Below are 24057 nucleotides of genomic sequence, written 5' to 3'. Positions count from 1 at the left end.
AACGCTAACACCTACTGCTAACAAGGCACAGTAGTGGGGTAAGAATAGCTTATCCAACAGGATAACAATCCTCTTTTTATGTCTTATGGCTCACTTATCACTTGGGCATTTTAATGTCTCTCCTTGAACTTAAATACTCAAAGTTTATGACCCACTTGCACGGATTATAATACACTTTTGGTCCACAAAAATGTTTGGGCTGAAAGTTTGAAAATTTGTAGTAACGTTTTAGTAAAAAATATATATAGTTATTTAATTATTGTACTGCTGGTTGAAAATGAGAATGTATCTACACCTTATATCTACTGTACCAGTCAGCACATATGTATTAATACAGTATGTGCTAAAAAAAAAAACATTATGACAAAGAACAGACTAGTGATTCATAACATCTATTCGTGGCCAAGAGCCTAGGCACCAGGTTCTAAATATGTCTCAGTGTAGCAATATAAAAATATGATCATTTTTAAAAATTAATTGGAAATGTTTAGTATATTTAGAATTAGTATAGCATTGTTTGCTTTTATATTTTTGTATGTTTCCTTTATTAACACAGTTATTGCTGTCAGGACCAGGCGGACTGACGGAGGCAGACGCACACGCTACAACACAGTGACTTTTATTTAAACAAAAGATAACAATACAAAGACAGACTTGGATAAATTGGACAGGAAACTTAGATAAAGAAAGACCTGGACAGAGAGAGAGAAACAGACTAAACCTAGACAGAGGGAACTAAACCGACAGAGAGAGCTGAAAAATACTAACCTTGACAGAGAAACCTAAACTAGAGAGACAGATACATACAGACCTAGACTGGGATAAGACACAAACAGACTTGAGACAAGAGAAATACAAATAGACAAACCAAACAGGCACAAGGATGGGGATCAAGCAACAGACGAAACAGACCGACTGGAGAAAGCAAAACGAATGTCCAACAAACAGGCACAGACACGGGTTTATATACACACAAGGACACCTGAGACACGTAATGAGGGGGCAGGGTTGCAAAGGAGACATAGATGGACACACTGACGAGGAGGTGGAACTAAGGCGGGACAAGAACAATGATAAACAGAACCATGTAGAAGAGCACATGGCCCAGGAAAACAGACATGACGAGGTCAGGGCGTGACTGTTGCCTTGGATGTCCATTCTCTATATTTGTGACATGTTCTGTGGCCTGTACTCCACAGTAGACCTTTGATAGATTTATTTGGTGTATTTTATACATTCTTTTAATGTTTTAATTTTTGTTGATATTTAATTTCGTTTCTGGATGAATGTGCCCCGCTGTAGCTGAGAATGTTCATTTGCACTGTTATCAGAAATTAGGGCCTCCGTGTTATCAGAAATGAGTGAATGTTAGGGAAAGCATGCTAATTAGCTAGTCTGTCACTCACAGTATTTAAGATTGAGCTGGATTGGTATCCATGGGAACAGGAAACTAATAGAAAACATCTGCAGGATGGACATACATGATGTGTGAATTAAGCACAAAGCACATGTGTGGTATAGAAAACATTGGCTGAACACGTATAACCTTGCCAAGTGTATTTAAAATGATTTTAAAAAAGTGAAAGATCATATTTTAAATTTCTCTTCATGTCAACACATTTTTTTGGCTACGTTTATGCTGATGATCACAAATATTAAGTTAGTATTGTTAGTGTAGTGTAGTTACTAAAAAAAAGAGTTAGAGTATATGATATAGGGTTAAGAGTATAACAATACTCTTCTTATTAACTGAAGTTCAATGTTTAATTCCACTGCAAACTGTCAACAATTTGTCAGTCAGGAGCAGTCAAGGCTATGTTTTATGCTTTGTACAAAAAGACAATTCCGAGCAGAATTCTCACAATAACTCTAATAAATGCCCGTCAGATATCAACATACTTTTGGGGGGAATTGATGACAAAGAGGGTAATTTTTTGTTTTTAAATATCGATGAATGAAGAAAAATTGTGCTCCAGCAGAAAGGGCTCTTTTCTCATCCATGAAACTCAATTGAAAAGCTGGGCCATGACACTCAACTGACAGGTTGTTGACAGTCTATAGATGATTGTTGACTGTATGTAGAGTGTCTACAAAAGACTACCCAAATAGTGTTACCAAAATATATTACTTGATTGCTTGAAGTCTTTCATATGCAAATGACAACATCTAATTTTAATAAATGATCAAAGTTGACCACTTAAAAAAACTATTATTTCCATGAAGGTGGGAGTCTTTAAAGGCTAAGCACCACTTAATGGACCTCCATGAATATTCCACATTATTGTAGTTACTGACAGATATAAGTATGAATTAAAATAGCAGCTTAATTTGCTTTAAAACTGACAATTTTATTAAATTGACGGAAAAACCCGAGCTCTCTACGGAAATTCTTGAACGCGACCGTGACGTCACTGGTGGACAACAGCTGAACAACGCCGCGGTAAAACACCGTTATGACTGACTGTTATGACAGTATCTAGCTAAATAACCAACATTATTCATGACAATAGCCTAGCAATAAGCTAAACTCAAATGTAGAGGTACCGTTATTCTTGTAAATGTGATCGAAGTCGAACTCGAATTCATCCGACACTATAAACCTCCGTAATGCAGCTACGTAGCCGAGTATAATCTGAGCCACCGAGTTTAGCGAGTCAAGCTAACGTTAACTAACACCAACTAAAACAGGCGAAGTGAGTGTCCTTACCCTGTTTACCTCCATGTTACAGAGGCTCTTGAACACCTTTCGTTGGTGTCCTTACATGCCCATATTGTTGGAAAAGCGCCAGTGAAATGAGCTACAGATAACGGAGTGAGCGGATGGTCCTTTCCAAAGTGCCCGTTTAAAGTGGACAAATTTAGTCCATTTTCTGGATATTTTGGGATCTTTGGGCCATTTGTTCACAGATGTCCCACTGTACATTGAATGATTGCAGCCAAAAACAACACACCTTTTCCTCATTTTGCATTACACTTTCATAGAGCTGGTGCTTAGCCTTTAACACTACCTTAGTAAGAGCACTGGATTTGTTTGGTATTAATGAAATTAGAGAGTACTTTCCAACATTAAAATTCTCTTTTTGAGAACAGAATGGTAAAACTTTGATTGAGGTGGTTAGTAAAATATTTTAAAGTTTGTTGTTTTTTGTGATCAATGTTCCACTTTTTGATTATAATCTTATCCCAATCTGAATAGGGCTTAAAAATTCCGTTTAAATAGTGTTATGAGAGAACTATTTTGGAAAATTTCTAATAATCTTTTCGTTATGAAAATTTAACATGGTGTAAACTGCATCTGACGTTTTCAAATGATGTCAAAATTTAAAGACAACAATAGAAATATAAGGCTGTGTTCCAAAAGAGTCACAGGCTGTTTCAGTCTAGGGCCTCATGTGCCGGTACAACCTGGCAATTTGTAGTCATGCATTTTAACGAAACATAATAAACGTAACCTCCTCTTACTAGGACTTCCCTCTGCTGAGGTTGGATGATGTCGTAGATGACCAGTCCAACATCGTTGGATTCTCCATGTTGAACAGCAGTCATCCCTTCTACCTGGAGTTCATCAGGAGCCTCAATCTGTCTTGGAGAGAGGGGTGTGACCTGAGCCCGTACCCTGGTCCAGCTGTGAGCCTCATGCATGCATGCACACAGACAAACAAGCACACACACACACACACACACAGCAATACACTAGGGACGTGCAGTGAACATAAGCCCCCTGTTCCGGGGCAGCACACAACTTACTGGAACATAGACAGTATTGTATTCTATTTGCATGTTAAGTAGGTTAACACATTTTGAAGCTAAAGCACAGTGGGGCAGGGAAAACATCATAAAACAGTAGCACAGGCTTTTGCTAGGTGAGCTGGCCACTCCTGCACTGCTTTTTAAGGGTACATTCACATCTGCCATATTTGGTCTGGACTTTCAGACTCTTCTCTTTGGTTTTTTGGGATGGTCTGGGCTTTTTCGACCAATCACAGGAAGTTAAAGAAATATACACTGAACATTATGAACACCTTCACATTCACTATCCATTCTCTGAGTTCCACTGACCACACAGGAGCACTTTGTAGTTTTATAATTACAGAATACAGTCCATGTTCTTCAGTCGTCAGGACCTCCACAGGACCCCCACAGAGCAGGTATGATTTGGGTGGTAGATCATTCTCAGCGCTGCAGTGACACTGACGTGGAGGGTGTGTGTTAGTGTGTGTTGTGCTGTTATGAGTGGATCAGACATAGCAATGCTGCTGGAGTTTTCAAACACTGTCCACTCTGTCAGACAGACCTACACGCTCAGAGAAAAGGTATGGTAGCAGTACATTATTGGTCACTAAAGGTACAAACAGTGTAAACGGACCTTTAAAGGTACAACAGTGGTTTTTAAGTGTTGCTGTATTCCTTAAAAGTACATTAAATTCTCTTCTTCAGAAGATGTGATTATTTGTAATATTTCATTATAGAACTCTCTACAAACTACAATTCAGGCAGCTGTGGGATAATGGTTAGAGAAGAGGCTTCAGACTGAACTGTTGCTGGTTCAATTCCCACAACTGGCAGGACAATTGGGGATGGTGGGTGTGAAGAAATAGCACTGTTCTTCTCCATCAATTCATGGCTGAGATGCCCTTGAAAAAGGCACCAAACCCACAACTGCTCCCTGGGTGCCGGGGATGGCTGCCCGCCGCTCTGGGTGTGTGTTCACAGCCCCTAGTGCACTAGTGTGTGTTTGTGTTCACTGCCACAGATGGGTTAAATGCGGAAGACACATTTTGTTGTACATTGTACAATGACAGATAAATGCACATTTTATTTCATGTATCAGTTCTGCTACAATAAGGTACAGTGATGTTCCCGTACTAAATATGTGCCCTTGAGGGTACCACCGCAGTGAGTTTTTCTGAGAGTGTACCTCATTGGTCCACCTTGTAGATGTAAAATCAGAGATAGTAGCGCATCTGTTGCTGTCGTGCTCTAGTCCTTCATCAGTGGACGCTGTTAGCTGAATATTTTTGGTCGGTGGACGATTCTCCGTCCAGCAGTGGCACTGAGTTGCTTTAAAAACTCCAGCAGCACTGCTGTGTCTGATCCACTCGCACCAGCACAACACTCACTAACACACCACCACCACGTCAGTGTCACTGCAGCACTCTCCACCACCCAAATCATACCTGCTCTGTGGTAGTCCTGTCCATTTAAGAACTGAGTGTAGGGGCAAACAGCATATACAGAGCAACAGATGGACTCCAGTCTGTAATTGTAGAACTACAAAGTGGAGCTGAGAGAAGGGACAATGAGTGTAGAAACAAGGATGTGGCCATAATGTAATGGTTGATGTAAAGTGCAGGAGGATGTGGTTTGGGACACTAATTAATTAATCCACCTGTCAAACTGTGAATAAGGAGCTGCTGATTAAGTAAATATTGCAAAAGTAAGAAAGTTGTGTTGTGTCTTAGCCACCAGTAAGCAGGAATAATATTAACATTAGAAATGAATCTGTACATTCAGAAACATGGCCGTCTTCACACTAATCAGTGTTAAAGGTGACATTCACAACACCTTTTTTCCCCCTCTCTATTTGCTAGCTCTCCATTCTGTTAGTGAGCTTCAAGGGTCTAATGTGTTTACAAAGCCCCAGTGTCAGTAAATCACAGAAAAAAAAAACAAAGTGTCTTGGTCTGGTATGCTAGGCTTTCTCTCTCTCACTTCTTCCGAGTGCTCTGGTTTCCTCCCACAGTCCAAAAATACACGTTGGTAGGTGGATTGGCGACTTAAAAAGTGTCCTTGTGTGTGTGTCGCCCTGTGAAGACTGGCGCCCCCTTGCAAGGTGTGTTCCTGCCTTGCACCCAATGATTCTAATAATCATTGGTTACAGAAACCTGTTGAAGCAAAAAATATACATAGTAAGCCTATGCTGGCCTCGGTAAGCTAACCTCTTGCTAACCTGCTAGCCTTAGTAAACTAGTCTCTTATATGAAATTGCCCATTGAGCTTTTCTTATTTACCAGTATTTCCCATTTTTCCCCATTAATTATGCATTCATTCCCATGGTAAATTTCCCAACTTTGAAAATTCCTGGAATTCTGCAACCCTAACACTGACTGAACAGTTACCAGACTGTTAACAGATGTCTGCACAGGCTAGCATGAAACCGCATGATGGAGGGAGAGGGAGGGCCATTCTTCTCACCCAGAAAGAGTGACATACTGAGAGATATGTGTATATCACTAAAAGAATGATCATAATTACATGCAATATGTTTGAAATATAATTTTCCATCTCAATTTTCCTTTCCCAAAAGCATGCCCTGTAGATGTTGCATGCCTACAGGACTGTAGTAATGCTTGAAAAAACACAGCAGATATTGTTTTATTTTGTCAGTCTCTTTGATAAATCTGAATTGTTCCATAAGTCTGGAGGAGAGCGACTGCTGCAGGGCCTTACAAGCGTGAAGAGTTATTTTCAGTAATTCACCAATGCCTTTTCTCTCACCCCCCTCTCTCTCTCTCTTTCACTTGCTTTATCCCTCCCTCTGCTTCTCCACCTCGACTAATGTCTTCTCCTCTCGATTAATTCTCCTTTGTGTCTGTGCCTCTGTACACTTCTCTCTGGCTGTTAGAGCTTACAGAGTTAGAATTGTGCAAGATTCAACTCATTTTTGAATCTCGTTACAAAAATGAACAGAAAATCTTCAGGGTTGGTTGATAATACCAGCGAAATGTATTTATAGAAGAGCTCTTGGAATATTTCCATGGTGACAAAACACCTGTAGCATCTATTATGCAAATTTAAACCATGTAGTCATCACCTTGTGAAATCTAACTGAGTTCATTTTCACAGGAAAGGAATGCACTTTATTTATACTCATTTAGCCCTACTCAGGTATTGCGTACATATAAGTCAAGTGGCTGTATCAAAGCCACAGCCACATTATATTGTGCTTCAGTTATGAAATCAATTGTGTTATGTACAACACACAGAAACTGAAACATCAGTCCAACAATTGAATCAGTATATGAAGCTGCACTAACTGACCTACCCATGCTCCACCCACATATGTTCTTTTGTAGCAACCATTGGGAGGTCGGGCAAGCTGTATGCATCATTGGAGTCTAACAGCATGCTTTTAAGATACTTTTGTTATTTCAATTTTACCCAGTACAATCACACAATGCTAACAATCTGAATGCTAAGTCCATGTACTCATTATTTCTCAGTATTTCATTTTAACTGGAAAAGGTAAAGCTAGGTAAAGTATATTTCCCAGTGATAGTCATAAACGTGTAAGTATATTATTTCAATAATTCTTGAGATATAAAGAATAATTCTTTTGTACAGCAGCTATACTAAAAATAAACTAGTATATAATTTTACTAGTTATAAGCCTTTATCCCACTTATATTTATAATGAATTATAATATGAGAAGCCTTAAAACTTTTTCTAACTGTAAACCTAAACCTAACCATAAACTAGGGTTGGGTGGTATAATGATAATACCGTAAACCGCTGTATTTAAAAAAGTGGACAGTATCTCAAAATGAGGGCGATATTTATGATGTGTGTGGTGTGTCATATTTCTGTTCTGTGTCTTTAAAAGTTGGCTAAAATTTTCATTTGCATTTAAGAGAGTCACAGGGAGGGGGCGCTGTGGGAGCTCATTGACTACTGATGTAACAGTCTGAAAACAGGTGAAGAAAAACAAGCCCAGTAGCCCACTGCAGTTGTAAGTTTAGCGCTGAGTTTGGGTTAAAAAAGAGGAAGAATGTGGTAAACAGACACAATTTTCAGAAAATCCTTCACTTGACTTTGTGCTCACAGGTATATGGCTTTATCTTCTAAAGATGTGTGTTTTGAGCCTCAGTTCGCTCAAAGATCTGCTGTGGTGTGCTAAACCCACAAGTGCTTGTTAGCACCAGCTGTGCTTCTAAACAGCGTAGAACCATTTTATTTTGCTTATTTTCGAACTTTTCTGTTTCTTCAGCACCAGTCACTGAAATCTGCAGTGTTTTATCGTCAACATGTGTGTCGGTGTGTGCTGTCAGGGGGGGGCTTACGTTTCGGCAGACTGACCAATTAAATGTTTACAGAGAAGGTTATCGACCAATAACGGTAGCTCTACAGTCAGACCGTCCAATCAGAAGATTTTAGGCTACTTCCCCACGCCCCCTTCTCACTCAAGCGAACCAATCGGAGTAGGGGAGGGCGGGACTAGTTTATGAACGAAACTTCTCGAAGTTCTATGTAAGCTCTAGAAAAACAAAATCCCGGATGTTTGTGAAATTCCGCCCGGACATTTTTTTAAGTCTAAAAAAGAGGACATGTCCGGGTAAAAGAGGACGTCTGGTCACCCTGTGTTTAGCTAAATTCATGAGGGTATGAGGGTACGAAACATGTAGATACAGTCCAGAATTTTTAAATGTAATTAAAAGTTAATAGTAATAAGTCAGTGTTTTGTGTTTATGTAATGTATATATAATTTGTACTCAGCCCACAGCTGTATGTCAATGCTTGTTATAAATGAACAACCATCCAGGGCTTGTATAATTCAGTCCACTTTTTCTGTAAGCTTTAAAGTAGCAATCTCCAATGAAAAATGGATACTCCATTGTAGGGGTCCTACCCAGTGGGTCATAAAATGGTTCAGTGGAATAGGAAGAGTTGCACTTCATTGAAAACTTATTAAATGACTACATAATGACTGTTTCTCTTTCTCTTCCTGGCCTCCAGCTGTCGTCAGCACTGATGTTTGATGCAGTGCACGTGGTGGTTGGGGCAGTGAGGGAGCTGAATCGAAGCCAGGAGATTGGAGTGAAGCCCCTCAGCTGCACTTCCTCCCTCATCTGGCAGCATGGCACCAGTCTCATGAACTACCTGCGCATGGTGAGTGTCACCATGGCTACCCCGGCTGAGTTCTGTTTGCTGGATTCCTTCTCGGTCTTGGTTGGTGACTGTGGCAGCCCTTAGGTTGTTGGCTGCTGCTGCTGCTGCTGCTGTTTATATCAGCCTCAGTGCAATTTGACAGGAATGGTTCTTAAGGTTTATGACATAAGAAACCCTGGCTGCAGTTTCTACGCAAAGATACTCTCACATCCATGGCATTGAAAGCATATTTCAGAAATGATAAGCCTTCTAGCATATAAACAACAGCACATTGACAATATAAATAAGATAACATTTTTTCCCTTTTAATTTAATGGGGTCTTTAAATATGAGCTCTTTACTTTTCTGCTCTTAATGCTTCTAACCTTAAAACCATACAGCCAAGGCCTTCCAGCAAAAGCAACTTCACACAAGCAACTTCCCAAACATAATTCAGCTGACAGTTATGCATTGCCAGATTTTTCGTATGAATCTAAATGGCTAAAGAAGATATTTCTGAAGAGTCTTGCTGTTATAAAATCCACTAGCATAGAGAAGTGGAAAGAAGGGGCAGCCTAGCCTAATGGTTAGAGAAGTGGGCTTGCGACAGGAATATCGGGGGGAAATCGTGGGTCGGGGAGACAAGAAGCAGTGCTCTCTCCTGAATCCTGAAGTACCCTTGAGCAAAGTACTTAACCCCCAACTGCTCTCTGGGTGATGGAGATGGCCTAATGCCCAGTGCACTACTGCATGTGTGTGTGGGTGTTCACTGCCACAGATTGGTTAAATGCAGAGGACACATATTGTTGTATGTAAGTTGTACAACATCTGTGACAAAGAAAGCATGTTAAATAAAGTAAATATATCAAGAGTTTCCAAAACGGAAGTTGAAAAACGGATTACAAGGTACAGAGAATGTAGGATAATGCAAGACCTGGTAGAACACCAAAACTCTCACCATCACATATAACCTAATTAAACGTATTGCTGATGAAAACAGGTTTCACGTTTGTGTTCATCGCCCCTGTGTGAACACAGCACAGTTGCTCGGTAGCGCTATGGAGCTCTATTAGGGTCAAAAGTTTTGTTCATTTGAAAAAAAAAAATCTGAAACTTCAAATCTTGAGATTGAACTTTGAAAAATACAACAATGTATTCAAAATTGGAATAAGCGTAGGATGATTTTTTAAAATTTCAATAGAATTTTGATTCAATTATTTTATTTTTTGGAATAAATGAATTATTTTCAATTTTCATTTTCCTATATTTTTTGATATTTGAAGATTTTATGTTTTCAGATTGAAATCTTAATTTTTTTAGTTTCATATCTTTTTTCGGTCACAGATCTTATTTTCACTTTCGGATGTTTGTTTTTCAGTTTTCGACTTGTGACCCTTTCCTCGCCTGGGAGGCGGGACATCAGCAGAGAGGGGCGTGGTCTAACGACTGACAGCATATCAATGAAGGCGGAGGAGCCTCCTCAGTGTTGACAATGAGAACTATCACTGAACACTTACGTTATACGCAATATTCAGTGTAAAACATTGACTTTCGTGACAAAGTCACGCTCTTTTAGACAACATTTGGTATCTATCGCAGTAAAAGAGAGCTATAAACTCAGCACTTTGCTGGCGGTGGAGTCCACTCCATCAGGACAAAGCTGCAGTGAGCCGGTAATGAATCTGATAAGCTCCTTATTCCCCAGGTTCTTTGTCTGATGTTCCATTCCACCTTAAAGCGTACTTTAACTAAAACCTGGTGCTGTAGCTGTGCGTTTTTTCTTTATATTCCGTATGTTTCACAGTGTTTTGTTTACATGCGCTTTTCTCAATGTTGAAACACAGTAAGCAGCTGCAGTAACATTTAAGGTGGAATGGGAAATGCAATTAAGGAGCTGGGGGTGAAAGAAGTTAATTTCACCATTATCTGCACGCTGGCACCAACAGCTTGTCCTGACAGAGAGGACGCCATCGCCAGCAAGGTGCATCGCAGTAAAACAGTGATAAACTGTGCGATTGTGTATTTCCACAGCCACACTTTAGTTTCCCAGCACTTTGCTGGCGATGGCGTTCGCTCCATCAGGACAAAGCTACCAGCACAGCAACAGAACCAGTTTAAATTAAAGCACGATTTAAGGTGGAATGGAACATCAGAATCAAGATTCGTTACCGGCTCACTGCAGCTTTGTCCTGACGGAGTGGACGCCATCGCTGGCAAAGTGCTGGGAAACTAAAGTGTGGCTGTGGAACTACGCGCTCTGACAGAGTTTATAGCTCTTTTACTGCAATAGGTGCCAAATGTTGTCTAAAAGAGTTCACTATAAAGGACTTTGTCTCTGATGTCAATGTTTTATACTGAATATTGTGTATAATGTGAGTGTTCTCATAGTCAACACTGAGGAAGCTCCTCCTCCTTCATTGCTATGCTGTCAGTCATTAGACCACGCCCATGCGAGAAAAGGGTCAGAGGTCTGAAACTGAAAAACAAAGATCCGAAACTGAAAATGAGACCTGTGACTGAAAAAAAGATAAGATTTCAATCTGAAAACATAAAATCTGCAATTGAAAAATATAAGACTTCAAACATCAAAATATATAGGAAAGTGAAAATTGAAAATAAATTATTCCAAAAAATAAAAAAATTGAATCAAAATCCTATTTAAATTTTAAAAAATCATCCTACACTTATTTTAATTTTGAAAACGTTGTATTTTTCAAAGTTCAATCTCAAGATTTGAAGTTTCAGTTTCAGATTTTTTTTTTTCAAATGAACAAATCTTTTGACCCTAAGAGAGCTCCATACAGCGCAGGTGTCTCCTAAAAAGCTTTTACTGAAAAGAGAAGCAGAAAAAACAGACTCCTAAAAAAGAACAAATACTTAACTGCAAGGAGTTAGGGGTTGGGTGCTTTTGCTCAAGAACATATCAGCTGTGTGTGTTGAGGGAGGACACAGTGCATTTACTTCACTCCCTCAGCCTCCATTTTTTCCTGCAAATTAAGGGAAACAGACTCTTCAGTACCAAGATCTAAACCCTAGTTCTGTGATGTAGGAAAACGTTTGCCCGATATATTACTTACTGTATATCACTCTCATTTTGTTTCCTGCTTTATTTCTTAGCACTGAAGAATAGGTGGTCTCTGACATTTGTAGTATCTCTCACGAATATGATGCTATATTATAGCTGTGTCTTTCAGGCATACAAATAAGCTTTAAAGCATTTTTGTGACATATAATTATAATTCAAAATTCAGACATTCTCATATTCTTTTGTCATTTAACAGCAAACGGCAACATTGATTATTAATAAGCTACGTTCACAATCGCTAACATCGAAATCACCATCTTTTAATCGTCTGAACCAAGACTCTCACATACGTTTGGATGCAGTATTTTCTGCTTAATACATTTTCAAACTAATTTTTTAGGTTACCATTTTAAGGTAATTTTCAAAAGACCAAAAGAATGATTGAACTTTGAATTACAACTACAGGGGTTGGACAATGAAAGTGAAACACCTGGTTTTAGACCACAGTAATTTATTAGTGTGGTGTAGGGCCTCCTTTTGCGGCCGATACAGCGTCAGTTGGTCTTGGGAATGACATACACAAGTCCTGCACAGTGGTCAGAGGGATTTGAAGCCATTCTTCTTGCAGGATAGTGGCCAGGTCTCTACGTGATGCTGGTGGAGGAAAACGTTTCCTGACTCGCTCCTCCAAAACACCCCAAAGTGTCTCAATAATATTTAGATCTGGTGACTGTGCAGGCCATGGGAGATGTTCAACTTCACTTTCATGTTCATCAAACCAGTCTTTCACCAGTCTCGCTGTGTGTATTGGTGCATTGTCGTCCTGATACACGGCACCGCCTTCAGGACACAGTGTTTGAACCATTGGATGCACAGGGTCTTACTGGTGCAGTGTGCAGTTAATGAAGATTGTCCACCAGGCTGCTCCAGTTTAGCCATGACACCTCCCACACTACAATGACAGGTGTTTCACTTTCATTGTCTAACCCCTGTATGTTACATATAAAATGATTTAAAACAAATGTAAATCTTAAATATAAGCATTCATTTACTGTATGCTGCTTTAAAATTGTAAAACACACCAATTGTGTCTTCATTTTTAAATGTACCTGTTTCTCCATGCAGTTTAGCGTTAATGACGCAGTCACCCTTTTGTCTGTGGGTGCCAGAAAGTGCTAGACTTGTTTAGTCTAGTCTTTCCACCAGTCTTTTCTGCTTGTTTATGTGTGTGTGCCACTTTCTGTCTCTTCCCATCTGTTTTTGCAGTTTCTTCCTTTCTGTCTTTGCGCATCACTCCATCACCCCAGCACTCCTCTTGGCAGCGTCTACACACCTCCTCTCCTCCGTCATTCTCGGTTTGTCACTGTCATTCAGCCTGGGCGTTTCACTTCCATTTGTCTGTGTGCATAACCACTCCTGAAATTCTCTCTTTTTTTCCCCCCATTTCTTCTCTCTCACTCCCTTTCCTCTGTCACTATAATTTTGTTTGAGCCTCAATTCTACATTCTGTCACCCATTCACCATGCTACAGTGACCCATCAGAAACAGAGTGGGAGTTAAGTTTCTTTCATCTGTACTCTGTGTTTTCCTTTTACTCCCTCGGTTCCCGAGGTTTTTAGTGTGTTTTTTATTTTGTCTCTCACTAAAGCTCAGATTTATTTATACATGTTTGTACCACTGATTATCAGCATGAGCGAGTTTAATGTTTACTAAAACAAATACACTGATTTACGTCATTTAAAATATTAGAGTGAAAGTTAATGGGGAAAACCGTACAATTTAAAGGGGGATCTAATTCCCTGTTGGGCCACTTTTTGACTGAACACAAGATAGGATACAGTTAGTCACGGAGACGTACACGTTCTGTATGCCATTCAGTTGCAGCTGGGCCTGTAGATCCTGCACACTCATAGGTTGCTGAAGCTGATGTCCCAGCTGATCCCATAAATGATCAATTGGTGATAAATCTGAAGACCATGCAGGCCATGGGAATGTTGCAATCTGCAGAGAAGTTCCTGGGAAACCTTTGCTGTGTGTGGCATTATCCTGATGAAAAACACCAGTTGGAAGCCCTGTCATCAGAGAAAATATGAGGCAGCAGTGTGTCCTGCACGTATCACTGAGCTGTTAGTGTCCTTCATGTCTCTACTGCACGCTCAGAAAAAAGGTGTGGTAGGGGTATATTACTGTCACCAAAGGCACAAAGTCTAGTTGTGTGCCCTAAAGGTACACATTGTATTACATTACATTACAGTCTTTCATTATAGAATGTTGTAAAATAATAAAATATAATGTAAGTCCTGGAGATTAAATGGGTTGTATGAAATCAATGCAATTTTAAAATCAATTATAATAGAATAAGGTACAATTATATCTCACAGTCACACAGCTCCAGGGACCTGGAAGTTGTGGGTTCGAGTCCCACTCCGGGGGACTGTCTGTGAGGAGTGTGGTGTGTTCTCTCTGTGTCTGCGTGGGTTTCCTCCGGGTGACTGTCTGTGAGGAGTGTGGTGTGTTCTCCCTGTGTCTGCGTGGGCTTCCTCCGGGTGACTGTCTGTGAGGAGTGTGGTGTGTTCTCCCTGTGTCTGCGTGGGTTTTCTCCGGGTGACTGTCTGTGAGGAGTGTGGTGTGTTCTCTCTGTGTCTGCGTGGGTTTCCTCCGGGTGACTGTCTGTGAGGAGTGTGGTGTGTTCTCCCTGTGTCTGCGTGGGTTTTCTCCGGGTGACTGTCTGTGAGGAGTGTGGTGTGTTCTCCCTGTGTCTGCGTGGGTTTCCTCCGGGTGACTGTCTGTGAGGAGTGTGGTGTGTTCTCCCTTTGTCCGCGTGGGTTTCCTCCGGGTGACTGTCTATGAGGGTGCTCCAGTTTCCTCCCACGTTTCAAAAACACACGTTGGTAGGTGGATTGGTGACTCAAAAGTGTCCGTACGTGTGAGTGTGTGAGAGAATGTGTGAGTGTGTGTGTGTCTGTGTTGCCCTGTGAGGGACTGGCGCCCCCTCCAGGGTGTATTCCCGCCTTGCGCCCAATGATTCCAGGTAGGCTCTGGACCCACCGCGACCCTGAACTGGATAAGGGTTACAGATAATGAACGAATGAACAATTATGTCTTCTAATTACAGGTACAGAGCAGTGACAGTTTTTCTGACAGTGTAAGATTAGTCGACTGTCGTATGTGATGGCTCCCTAAATGAAACACCAGCAGCAGGGGCAGTGTGTCCCTCCACAGCAAAGGCAGGATTGAAACACTCACCCTGAGGCCTCCATACACAAACATAACCATCATTGGATCCCAAACAGAATCTGGATTGGTCGCTAAACACAATACAATTCCTTTCCAAAGCAGTCCAACATTTTCATTCATGACACGACTGCCCCAGCACCTCCTAAGAGCTTGGTCACAATGGCCTACATAGCGGCAATTCACCACAACAACCATCCTGCTTCTCTCAGTCCAATGATGTGCCCCTTATCCAGCCTTGTCAAGCAGTCAGCAATTTCTCACCAAGTGACACACTACAAAAAAGTAGCCTGTGAGAGTTTTTTTATTGGGATGAAGAGGGGGGGGCATTTTATGCTAAATTGATTATTTACATATCTGCCTGAGATACTTTTTTTTGCCAGTGTGTGTTTATTAATCAGAAGTACTACCATTTAAAATTCAAACTATGTGGCCATAAGTTTTCGGACACCGTAGTTCTTTTTGAAATGGAAATAGTTTATATTCACAGCATGTTTTGAATACATTTGCTGCAAAAATTGTCTGCTTTTTAAGGAAGGCTTTTCAATAGATATTGGAACATTGCAGTGAGAATTTGATGGCATTCTGCGAAAAGAGCTATGTTAGGTAATATGGTAGAATTGCCTCTGGTTCATTTCCGCCACTCTCACTAATACAAAAGGCATTGAAAATGCATTGTTAATGTGACAGCATTGCAGCTTCACCTGAGGCAGGAAGTGAGATTGAGCCTTTATTAAACCCTTAAAAGGGCTCAGGGAATCAAGGGAACAAGCAGCATCAGGGGTTTGGTGTATGGCGGACTGGCAGAACCCCTTATTCACCACTCACCCACAACTCTGAAGGGTGAATGAAGGCCCCTCCAGCAGAAAGTGCCACACACCAATTCAAACACACACACACACACACAAACTTAAATGCAAAATACCCCACCCTACAAACACACATTATAAAACCCTGTAAATAGTCCATAAAACAACCCCAAACTAACGGGAATGGAGGCACAGAGTAGGCCAGCACCTCCCGTACTCCATTACGGTGTTTAACTTAAAGTGAACCATTTCTGTTGGTCCATTTGCTGTGACTTTTCAACACGGTGTAACAGCTGGTGTTATGAATTATGTATAAAATAACATGAACATAAAAAGATTAACATAAAAAACATCTCAATTAAAGTTACTATTTCTAAGATAAGGTTTTGTTATCACAGCAACAATTTATGACCAAATCTCTTTGTAAAAAACCAATCTGAGTAATCACAGCACACCTGTGACCACTTCATTTCTTTGTTGATGTCCATCTGTTTGTTTTATAAAGGTTAAAACAGGAAAATGATATGACGTCTGACTACAGTATCATATTAAATGTTATTCAGTTTCTCAACGAGTCTAAAACGTAGGGTAAACTTTAGGTGCTTCAAGGACGTCTGGATGGGGGATAATTTCCCTGTGCGGTTCAGTGATGTGAATATGATTTGTTTGGCATGAATGTAAGAGAAGGACTTGACAGACAGCAGTAAATCATAGCTTGACACACATTTGGGATTATTCCACTTGCTGGAGGAGAATGACTGATTTGTAGTTGGGACATGTTCCATCTTCTCTAAATGAGGAGCTTTTTCCCAAGCTACGCTGAAACACTTTTGCTTCCTTTTTCATCTTTTATAAAGCAAATGGATTTTTTGTTACTTTGCTTCCAGCCGGCTGCAGTAGACCATTAAAGATAGCACTAACTAAACTCCTCAGGAATTAAACTGGAAGCATGCTCTTGGTGTTCATTAAAAAAATGCTCCCCACCAATCCTGTTTGACAGGTTGTCATTTTCCAGGACTTTATATGATTGAACATGCGTTGCCAATGGGAAAGAGATATGTCTAAAATAGAATCATTTATGACATTGAAGTAAATCGAATATAAATTCTGTGATATCACCTGGGCCTAATGTCTTAATGCAATAGCTTTCAAAAGTACTAGGACAATGAGTAAACCATTGAGCTCATTTGAGAATATATATCTTTTCAGTTTGTAGATGTATTTATTTATTTATGTTTCTGCATGTCAAAGTAACGGGAAAAAGAGTGTAATAATGTAATAATTTAATTGCCTTATTTAATCATTTTGTTTATTATTTATTTATTATTATTTTATTATTCCTGGGTTGTTTTTTTTACTTTTATTTATTTATTTATTATTATTTTTATTAATTTATTTTTCACTTTTGTTTTTGTTTTGTTTTTTTCCCCATTTTCTTTATCACGCAATCATTGGAACGCATTTCTCATTTACTAACATTTATGCATATTTTTATATTTCCAAGATTGCCGGTATTTGCATTTATTGATTATTATTACTATTGTCTAACATTGTTATTTTGTGTGGGAGTGTCTTCTGTCTGTATGTCCTGTGGATGTGTGCATATTGTTTTCATTCTGATAATATTTTATTTGTATCTATTGTGTATACTCAATCCACATATTGGATTTTTGTTATTATATATTCGTTGTTTGGAAGCATGTGTGCACATATCTGTATGTCAGTATGTATATTGTCTTGTGTGGGGAGATTGGTTAGGAGATCAATGGCTTAACTACACGCACGTTTCTAAGGGTATTTGGGGGGAGGGGTTGTTATTTTTTATCTGATCTGGTTCAAATTACTGTGTAGGATGTATTCTTATTTTCTCAATGGAAGGCATGCTTGGTTTCAACTTTTGTATTTCTATAATAATCAAAATTTCTATAAATAAATGGGTAAAATAATAATAATAAGGTAATAATCTGATTATGATAGTTTGGGAATTGATTCAATGATTCTTTTAAGAATGATTTTTTATAATATTTAATATATAGTATTAAAAAAATCACGCTATTTTATGTCATAAACATTGTTTTGCTTTAGAAATACAAAAGACAACGAATGAATTTAACACCACACTGTGAGGCACTAACATTTTAAAACACATTGTGAAGTCCCTGGAAGGTTCTAATCATATTATTATATACATTTCATGTGCTTCATCAGTTTGTTTTTCTTGCTCTCACTGTTTTTTTTTAAAGGTGGAATATGATGGCTTGACTGGGCGAGTGGAGTTTAACAGCAAAGGCCAAAGGACCAACTACACCCTCCATGTTCTGGAGAAATTCAAAGGAGGCCACAAAGAGGTTATGCACCTATATACTCAGCTCTTTTAAATGTATAGGAGATCTTGTAAAAGGTCAGGAGGTCAGAAGCTATGGCTAGGTTGAGGGGCATGTTAAAAATGCAGTAGCTGGAATAATTAGAGGTTTGTGTTCTCTTGGAATTCACTCGCTCTGTTTCTCTCTTTCACATGAAACCCATTTTAAATGAGCCATGAATAATTTGTAATGTGTATTTCCTGTGCTCTGGATCTATAATGTTTACTGCGTTTACGTTTGCACAAGTAGGTTTGGCAGCTCGCGGCTAAAAGGGAAGCACAGTGCTTTGTTCTCTTTGTGCTTACTGTTTTTTTACTTTGTAGATTGGCGTCTGGTACTCCAACAACACACTGGCGATGAACTCCACCTCGTTAGACATAAACTCTTCACATACTTTGGCCAACAAGACGCTTATCGTGACCACCATATTGGTAAGGGACTTCTAACGTGCCACTACTCAGTTTGTAGTTTGGAATTCATAATGCAGATGTGATATTTTGGGCTCCCTTCTTATTCACCAATTACAATTGTAGTTGTAATTCTACCCTGGTGTGTGTATGAGTGAAAGGCAACACCTGTGATTGTAATAAAACAAAAGTTCTCATTAAATTCAGAAAATGTTTCCTCACAATGTGCTGCTCTATAGTCTAACTGTGCACTGGAAACTGGTTTAAAAACAAAGTGTCTCGGACAGAAAGGCTAGGTTTTCTCTCTCTGATTATTGTGGAAAAACGGCAAAGAGCCCTTCAAATGATGAAAGTCATGAAAAAAAAATGCAGATGTTGCTTTATTCCTGCTCTAGAGGTGTGTGACTGCTAACTGCATGAAATTAAACACAGTGAAAGAATGAATAAAAAATTACAGACAATTGAAAGTGATGTTTCTTCTGAAATATACCGTTCCACTTTAAAAGACGCAGAGCTTCTGTATGTAAACCTAGCAGAGGTTCCCCGAGGTTCTACAGTTCCCCACAATCAAAGACGTTCCTTTGAAGGGAATAAGCAAAAATTCCCCTGTAATGTGAGTGCAATATGCATCTAATATGATAATTTACTGAGATTGCACATACAGTCATCTCTGCATTTCCATTGTATCTATTGATCCTGTCCAAAGAAAAACGTGTATAATCATTTTTCTATTCATCAATCATTTGTCTATTTTTAGTTTTATTAACCTTTCATGATTAATGGACCAATAGAAATCATCCAAAACTGCTTGGAATAAAATATTGCTACAGTGACTCCTTTTGGAATTTAGCAAGTTTTTTTTTCCTTCTCCTGTACATTTACTGCTTTGGAGATGTGTTTTTCGTTGGACAGCAGTGATATGTGATGTAAACAACATCTAGATTAGCTAGAACCATGCTGAGGAATGAAGAGCAAAGGCCATTCAGGCATCACTTGGTAGCATCTCCAGATCTTAAGGCTAATGCTTAGACAGTTGCAACAGTCAAAAAGCAAGCAAATGAACATTGATAAATAAGTGATATTCCAAAAACATAGTTTGATAAATAGTTAGTGACCAATCAAGAAACTGGGACTAGACTTCAGTAGAGAATAAACAGACTTGTGGTCGCTATGGGTAACACCCAGGGGCGTGTTTAGAGTATTTGTCGTAGTGGGGCGAGCACAGAATTTACAGGGGCACAGCTGCACCCATCTGCTTCCCAAACAGTCACTGGCACAACTGCGCATCGAGTAAAAAGCCTGTTAAATAGATTCATTCATTAAAGATTAATATGGAAGTTATTCTTCTGTGGGTGGGAAATTAAAAACCAATTAACATTAAATATTTGTTTATGTTCATTTTCTAGAGCTAGCTTCATATGAGCTAGCATAACTAAAGCCTGTGCTAAAGAGATACCTTCGCTTTAGTGGAACCAGAAAAAAAAGTTATCATTACCTTGTTGGTTGTGTGGTTGACTTACTTTTAAATAGTTGTAAATATCCAAACTGGCTCTGCTGAAAGCATTGCTCAAGTATTTGGAAAGGTGCTGCAGCTTTATAGGAATTGTGGTACCTGTAGTGAATGTGTTTGGTAAATGCTAAGAAATGTGTGTCTAATGATGCCCCTGGTAACACACAAAGCAGACACGTTTTCAGCTTCCAGTTTGGGCAAGAGAACCACGCTATATCTGCAATAATTCTAATTCTACATTAGTCTTCCTCTGTATTATGATTAAAATTGCATGTTGTACTGGACAACAACATCTGCCAAATGCTGTCATGGTAAAACGTTAGTAGGGCACTCCTAAGGTCATAATACTGTAACTTCACCAACCAACCATTACATATATGCGGAACAGTCTCAGCACATCAGTAACATAGAACAAGTGGTGTTCCTGTTAACAGAAACCAGTGTGTACTGTAGCCTAGTCCCAGCCATTTTGTATTAAATAGTCCATCATACTTTTAAGATTTCTGCTGCTCAAAAGACAAATTACCTCTCAATCTATTTTAATGTCTAAGATTTATTTATTTTTTAAATAAATAGAGCAGTGGCTCTCAAACTGTGGCATGCATGACACGTGAAGCAGCGAGAGATGTTGTGCTGGATGACCTTGGAGAATGAATGTACTACTTAATTAAATAATGAATTAATAATTGAAAATCTAAAATATTCATGTGTAAATTACATAATGTTTTCTAATGACAATCACAGTGCATTCATTACCTCTGTAAGAGAAGGGACTGGAGAGTGTCCCCCCTTGCAGTGTTCCACGGAGGGAATGCAATTCCCCAGTATTTTGTATAAATCCATATATAAAGAAAGCCCACTGTTTCAGTTGTTTACAGAATTTAAACAAAGGTTAGAGACAGACATGAGCAATTTGGATTTTATTCCAAAAAGAGCAAAGCAGATAAGAAAAAAAACAAGCCGAGAACAAGCCTGAGAAATACTCCAGTGCCCAGCAGAATAAATCCAGGCAAAATAGACAGAAACAAAGCAAGAGTTCTGTACACATTACAAGAAAATATAGAAGAAAATGTTCATCTGAAGAAAAACTACATGGCCAGTCTTTTGCATCATTACAGTCCTAAAACATTGTTTTACAGTAGGAGCACCGCGCCTCCTTGACCTACTGATATAAGCGCAGATGGCCGAGCTACGTAGCCGAGTATAATCTGAGCCACCGAGTTTAGCGAGTCAAGCTAACGTTAACTAACACCAACTAAAACAGGCGAAGTGAGTGTCCTTACCCTGTTTACCTCCATGTTACAGAGGCTCTTGAACACCTTTCGTTGGTGTCCTTACATGCCCATAGTGTTGGAAAAGCGCCAGTGAAATGAGCTACAGATAACGGAGTGAGCGGATGGTCCTTTCCAAAGTGCCCGTTTAAAGTGGACAAATGTAGTCCATGTTCTGGATATTTTGGGATCTTTGGGCCATTTGTTCACAGATGTCCCACTGTACATTGAATGATTGCAGCCAAAAACAACACACCTTTTCGTCATTTTGCATTAAATTAAGTGCAGCTTCTAGAGTTGTTGTCCACCATCTACGTCACAGGCAAGACGCCTATTAGAGTTTCCCAACGGTCTTTTAAACCTTATTCCTTCAATTAGTAAGAAATAACATGTTTTCTGACTATCAATAAACACAAGTTAGGAACTCAAACTCCACTGTGTTTATTTGTCTGACACATTTATAGAGCTAGTGCTTAGCCTTTAAGGAACAGTATGTTTGAGGGGGAAAAACTACTGTGGTTTGTATGTGGCTGAAGTTTAACTGGTCTGTAATTCTTTTATTTACTGTTTCAGTTACCACAGAAACTCATAACTCTAGTTGTCTAAAAATGTCCAGATGCTTTTTCTCTGCATGGACATTTTTAAATTGAAAAACTGAAATAAAATTGAATATTTTTTATATGTATTAATAAATGTATAAGTGTTTGAAACATTCAGTTTAGCCCACCACTGAAAAAGATCAATTCCCTACTGAACTTAAATGGTTGTAATGGATTTGCATTAGATCCCTGTTCCGACCAACCTACAGAGGAACCATAAAACAGTAACAATCAGGAAGTTTTCCAAATGACCCTCATTACCTTGCAGGTCTATCTAGACATATACTATGCAGTGAAATTTCAGCTTTAAAACAACTTCTTTTCCATTAACATTAAGCAGTTTCTGTTCTGTGACAACTTTACTGTCATTTTATTATCTACTGATGACCTGAATCGAGTTTATGGCACGCAGACATATGGACATTTCTGGATGATTGGACTAACATGGCTATTTTACCGCTTTATAGGAGGATCCATATGTGATGCGGAAAGACAATTACCAAGACTTTGAAGGAAATTTCCAATATGAAGGATTCTGTGTGGATATGTTGCGGGAACTGGCGGACATTTTGAAGTTCTCCTTCAAGATTAAGCTGGTGGATGATGGGTTGTATGGAGCACCAGAGCCAAATGGGTCCTGGACGGGCATGGTGGGGGAACTCATCAATAGGGTAAGAGCTTGTCCACAGACGTATACTACACAGGAACACATTGCCAATTAAAGGTATTGGGACACCTTAATTTTTGTATTGTTTCATGCTTCACTCTGAAGATCACAATGTTGTCTTTAGGGTTAAGCAGAGGCATGGTAGGTTGTGGTCTTTGGGTGGTGATTTGGATAATTTGGGTGGGCAATAAGGAAGTGGGGCAGGCATAAAAGTACAATTCAAAACATTCAGTTTTTGTATAGGGGTTCAGCCATGCTTTACTGGGGGAACCCCCTCTCTCTTCTTTTGGCAAGTCAAAAGTATTTTTTAATGCTTGGTTTGGGTATTTACTGTTGGTGGGCTTTGCTGTTGTCATCTGAGGACGTCAACTTTATAAAATGGTATAAAACTAATTTGAATAACCATTTGCATGTTTAAAAGATCCTTTTCATTATGAAATCACTCCTCAGATCAGATTTAAAAATGTTTATGTATAAGGTGGGGGGGCGACACTGTGGCACAGCTGGTAGTGTCGCAGTCACACAGCTCCGGGGACCTGGAGGTTGTTGGTTAAAGTCCCTGTATCTGTGTGGGTTTCCTCCAGGTGACTGTCTGTGAGGAGCTTGGTGTGTTCTCCCTGTGTCTGCGTGGGTTTCCTCCAGGTGACTGTCTGTGAGGAGTGTGGTGTGTTCTCTCTGTGTCTGCGTGGGTTTCCTCCAGGTGACTGTCTGTGAGGAGTGTGGTGTGTTCTCTCTGTGTCTGCGTGGGTTTCCTCCAGGTGACTGTCTGTGAGGAGTGGGGTGTGTTCTCTCAGTGTCTGCGTGGGTTTCCTCCGGGTGACTGTCTGTGAGGAGTGTGGTGTGTTCTCTCTGTGTCTGTGTGGGTTTCCTCCGGGTGCTCCGGTTTCCTCCCACAGTCTAAAAACACATGTTGGTTGGTGGATTGGTGACTCAAAAGTGAGTGTGTGTGTGTGTGTGTGTGTGTGTCGCGCTGTGAAGGACTGTTCCCAATGATTCCAGGTAGGCTCCGAACCCACTGCAACCCTGAACTGAATAAGCGGTTACAGACAATGAATGAATGAATGTGGTTCTGTATAGCATCTTTTGAAAACTTTTCTAAATAAAACCAATTTTGGTGCTATTTAAAACACTTTTCTTAAAAGATTAGACATAGAACCATTTGTATTATATTTTCCATCAATCTAAGGATGCTTTTAAAATGCAGAAAATCCTATAAACATGATAAAGATTCTGTGAGTGTTGATAGCATAATGCCAGTCATTATTGAAGGACCCTTGGAGAACCATATTTTATAGTGAAACAGCGA

At 39.5% G+C, this 24057-nt stretch overlaps 1 protein-coding gene across 4 annotated transcripts in view; it reads left to right on the top strand.

Annotated features, from left to right (window-relative positions):
• The window catches only part of LOC136686046 (glutamate receptor ionotropic, kainate 5-like), a 105349-nt gene that overhangs the window by 24876 nt on the left and 56416 nt on the right, over positions 1–24057 (top strand). For all 4 annotated transcript variants that reach the window (XM_066659526.1, XM_066659525.1, XM_066659524.1 and 1 more), the window contains 5 exons: positions 3466–3627; positions 8735–8887; positions 18178–18282; positions 18621–18728; positions 22552–22755. In XM_066659526.1, coding sequence (XP_066515623.1) covers positions 3466–3627; positions 8735–8887; positions 18178–18282; positions 18621–18728; positions 22552–22755 — 732 coding nt within the window. The remainder of the gene's footprint in view (positions 1–3465; positions 3628–8734; positions 8888–18177; positions 18283–18620; positions 18729–22551; positions 22756–24057) is intronic.

This window comes from Hoplias malabaricus, unplaced genomic scaffold, assembly GCF_029633855.1.
Source record: "Hoplias malabaricus isolate fHopMal1 unplaced genomic scaffold, fHopMal1.hap1 H_3, whole genome shotgun sequence".
Classification (NCBI taxonomy): domain Eukaryota; kingdom Metazoa; phylum Chordata; class Actinopteri; order Characiformes; family Erythrinidae; genus Hoplias; species Hoplias malabaricus.
Note: the sequence above shows the minus strand (reverse complement) of the source record. Positions and strands in the feature narration are given on the sequence as shown.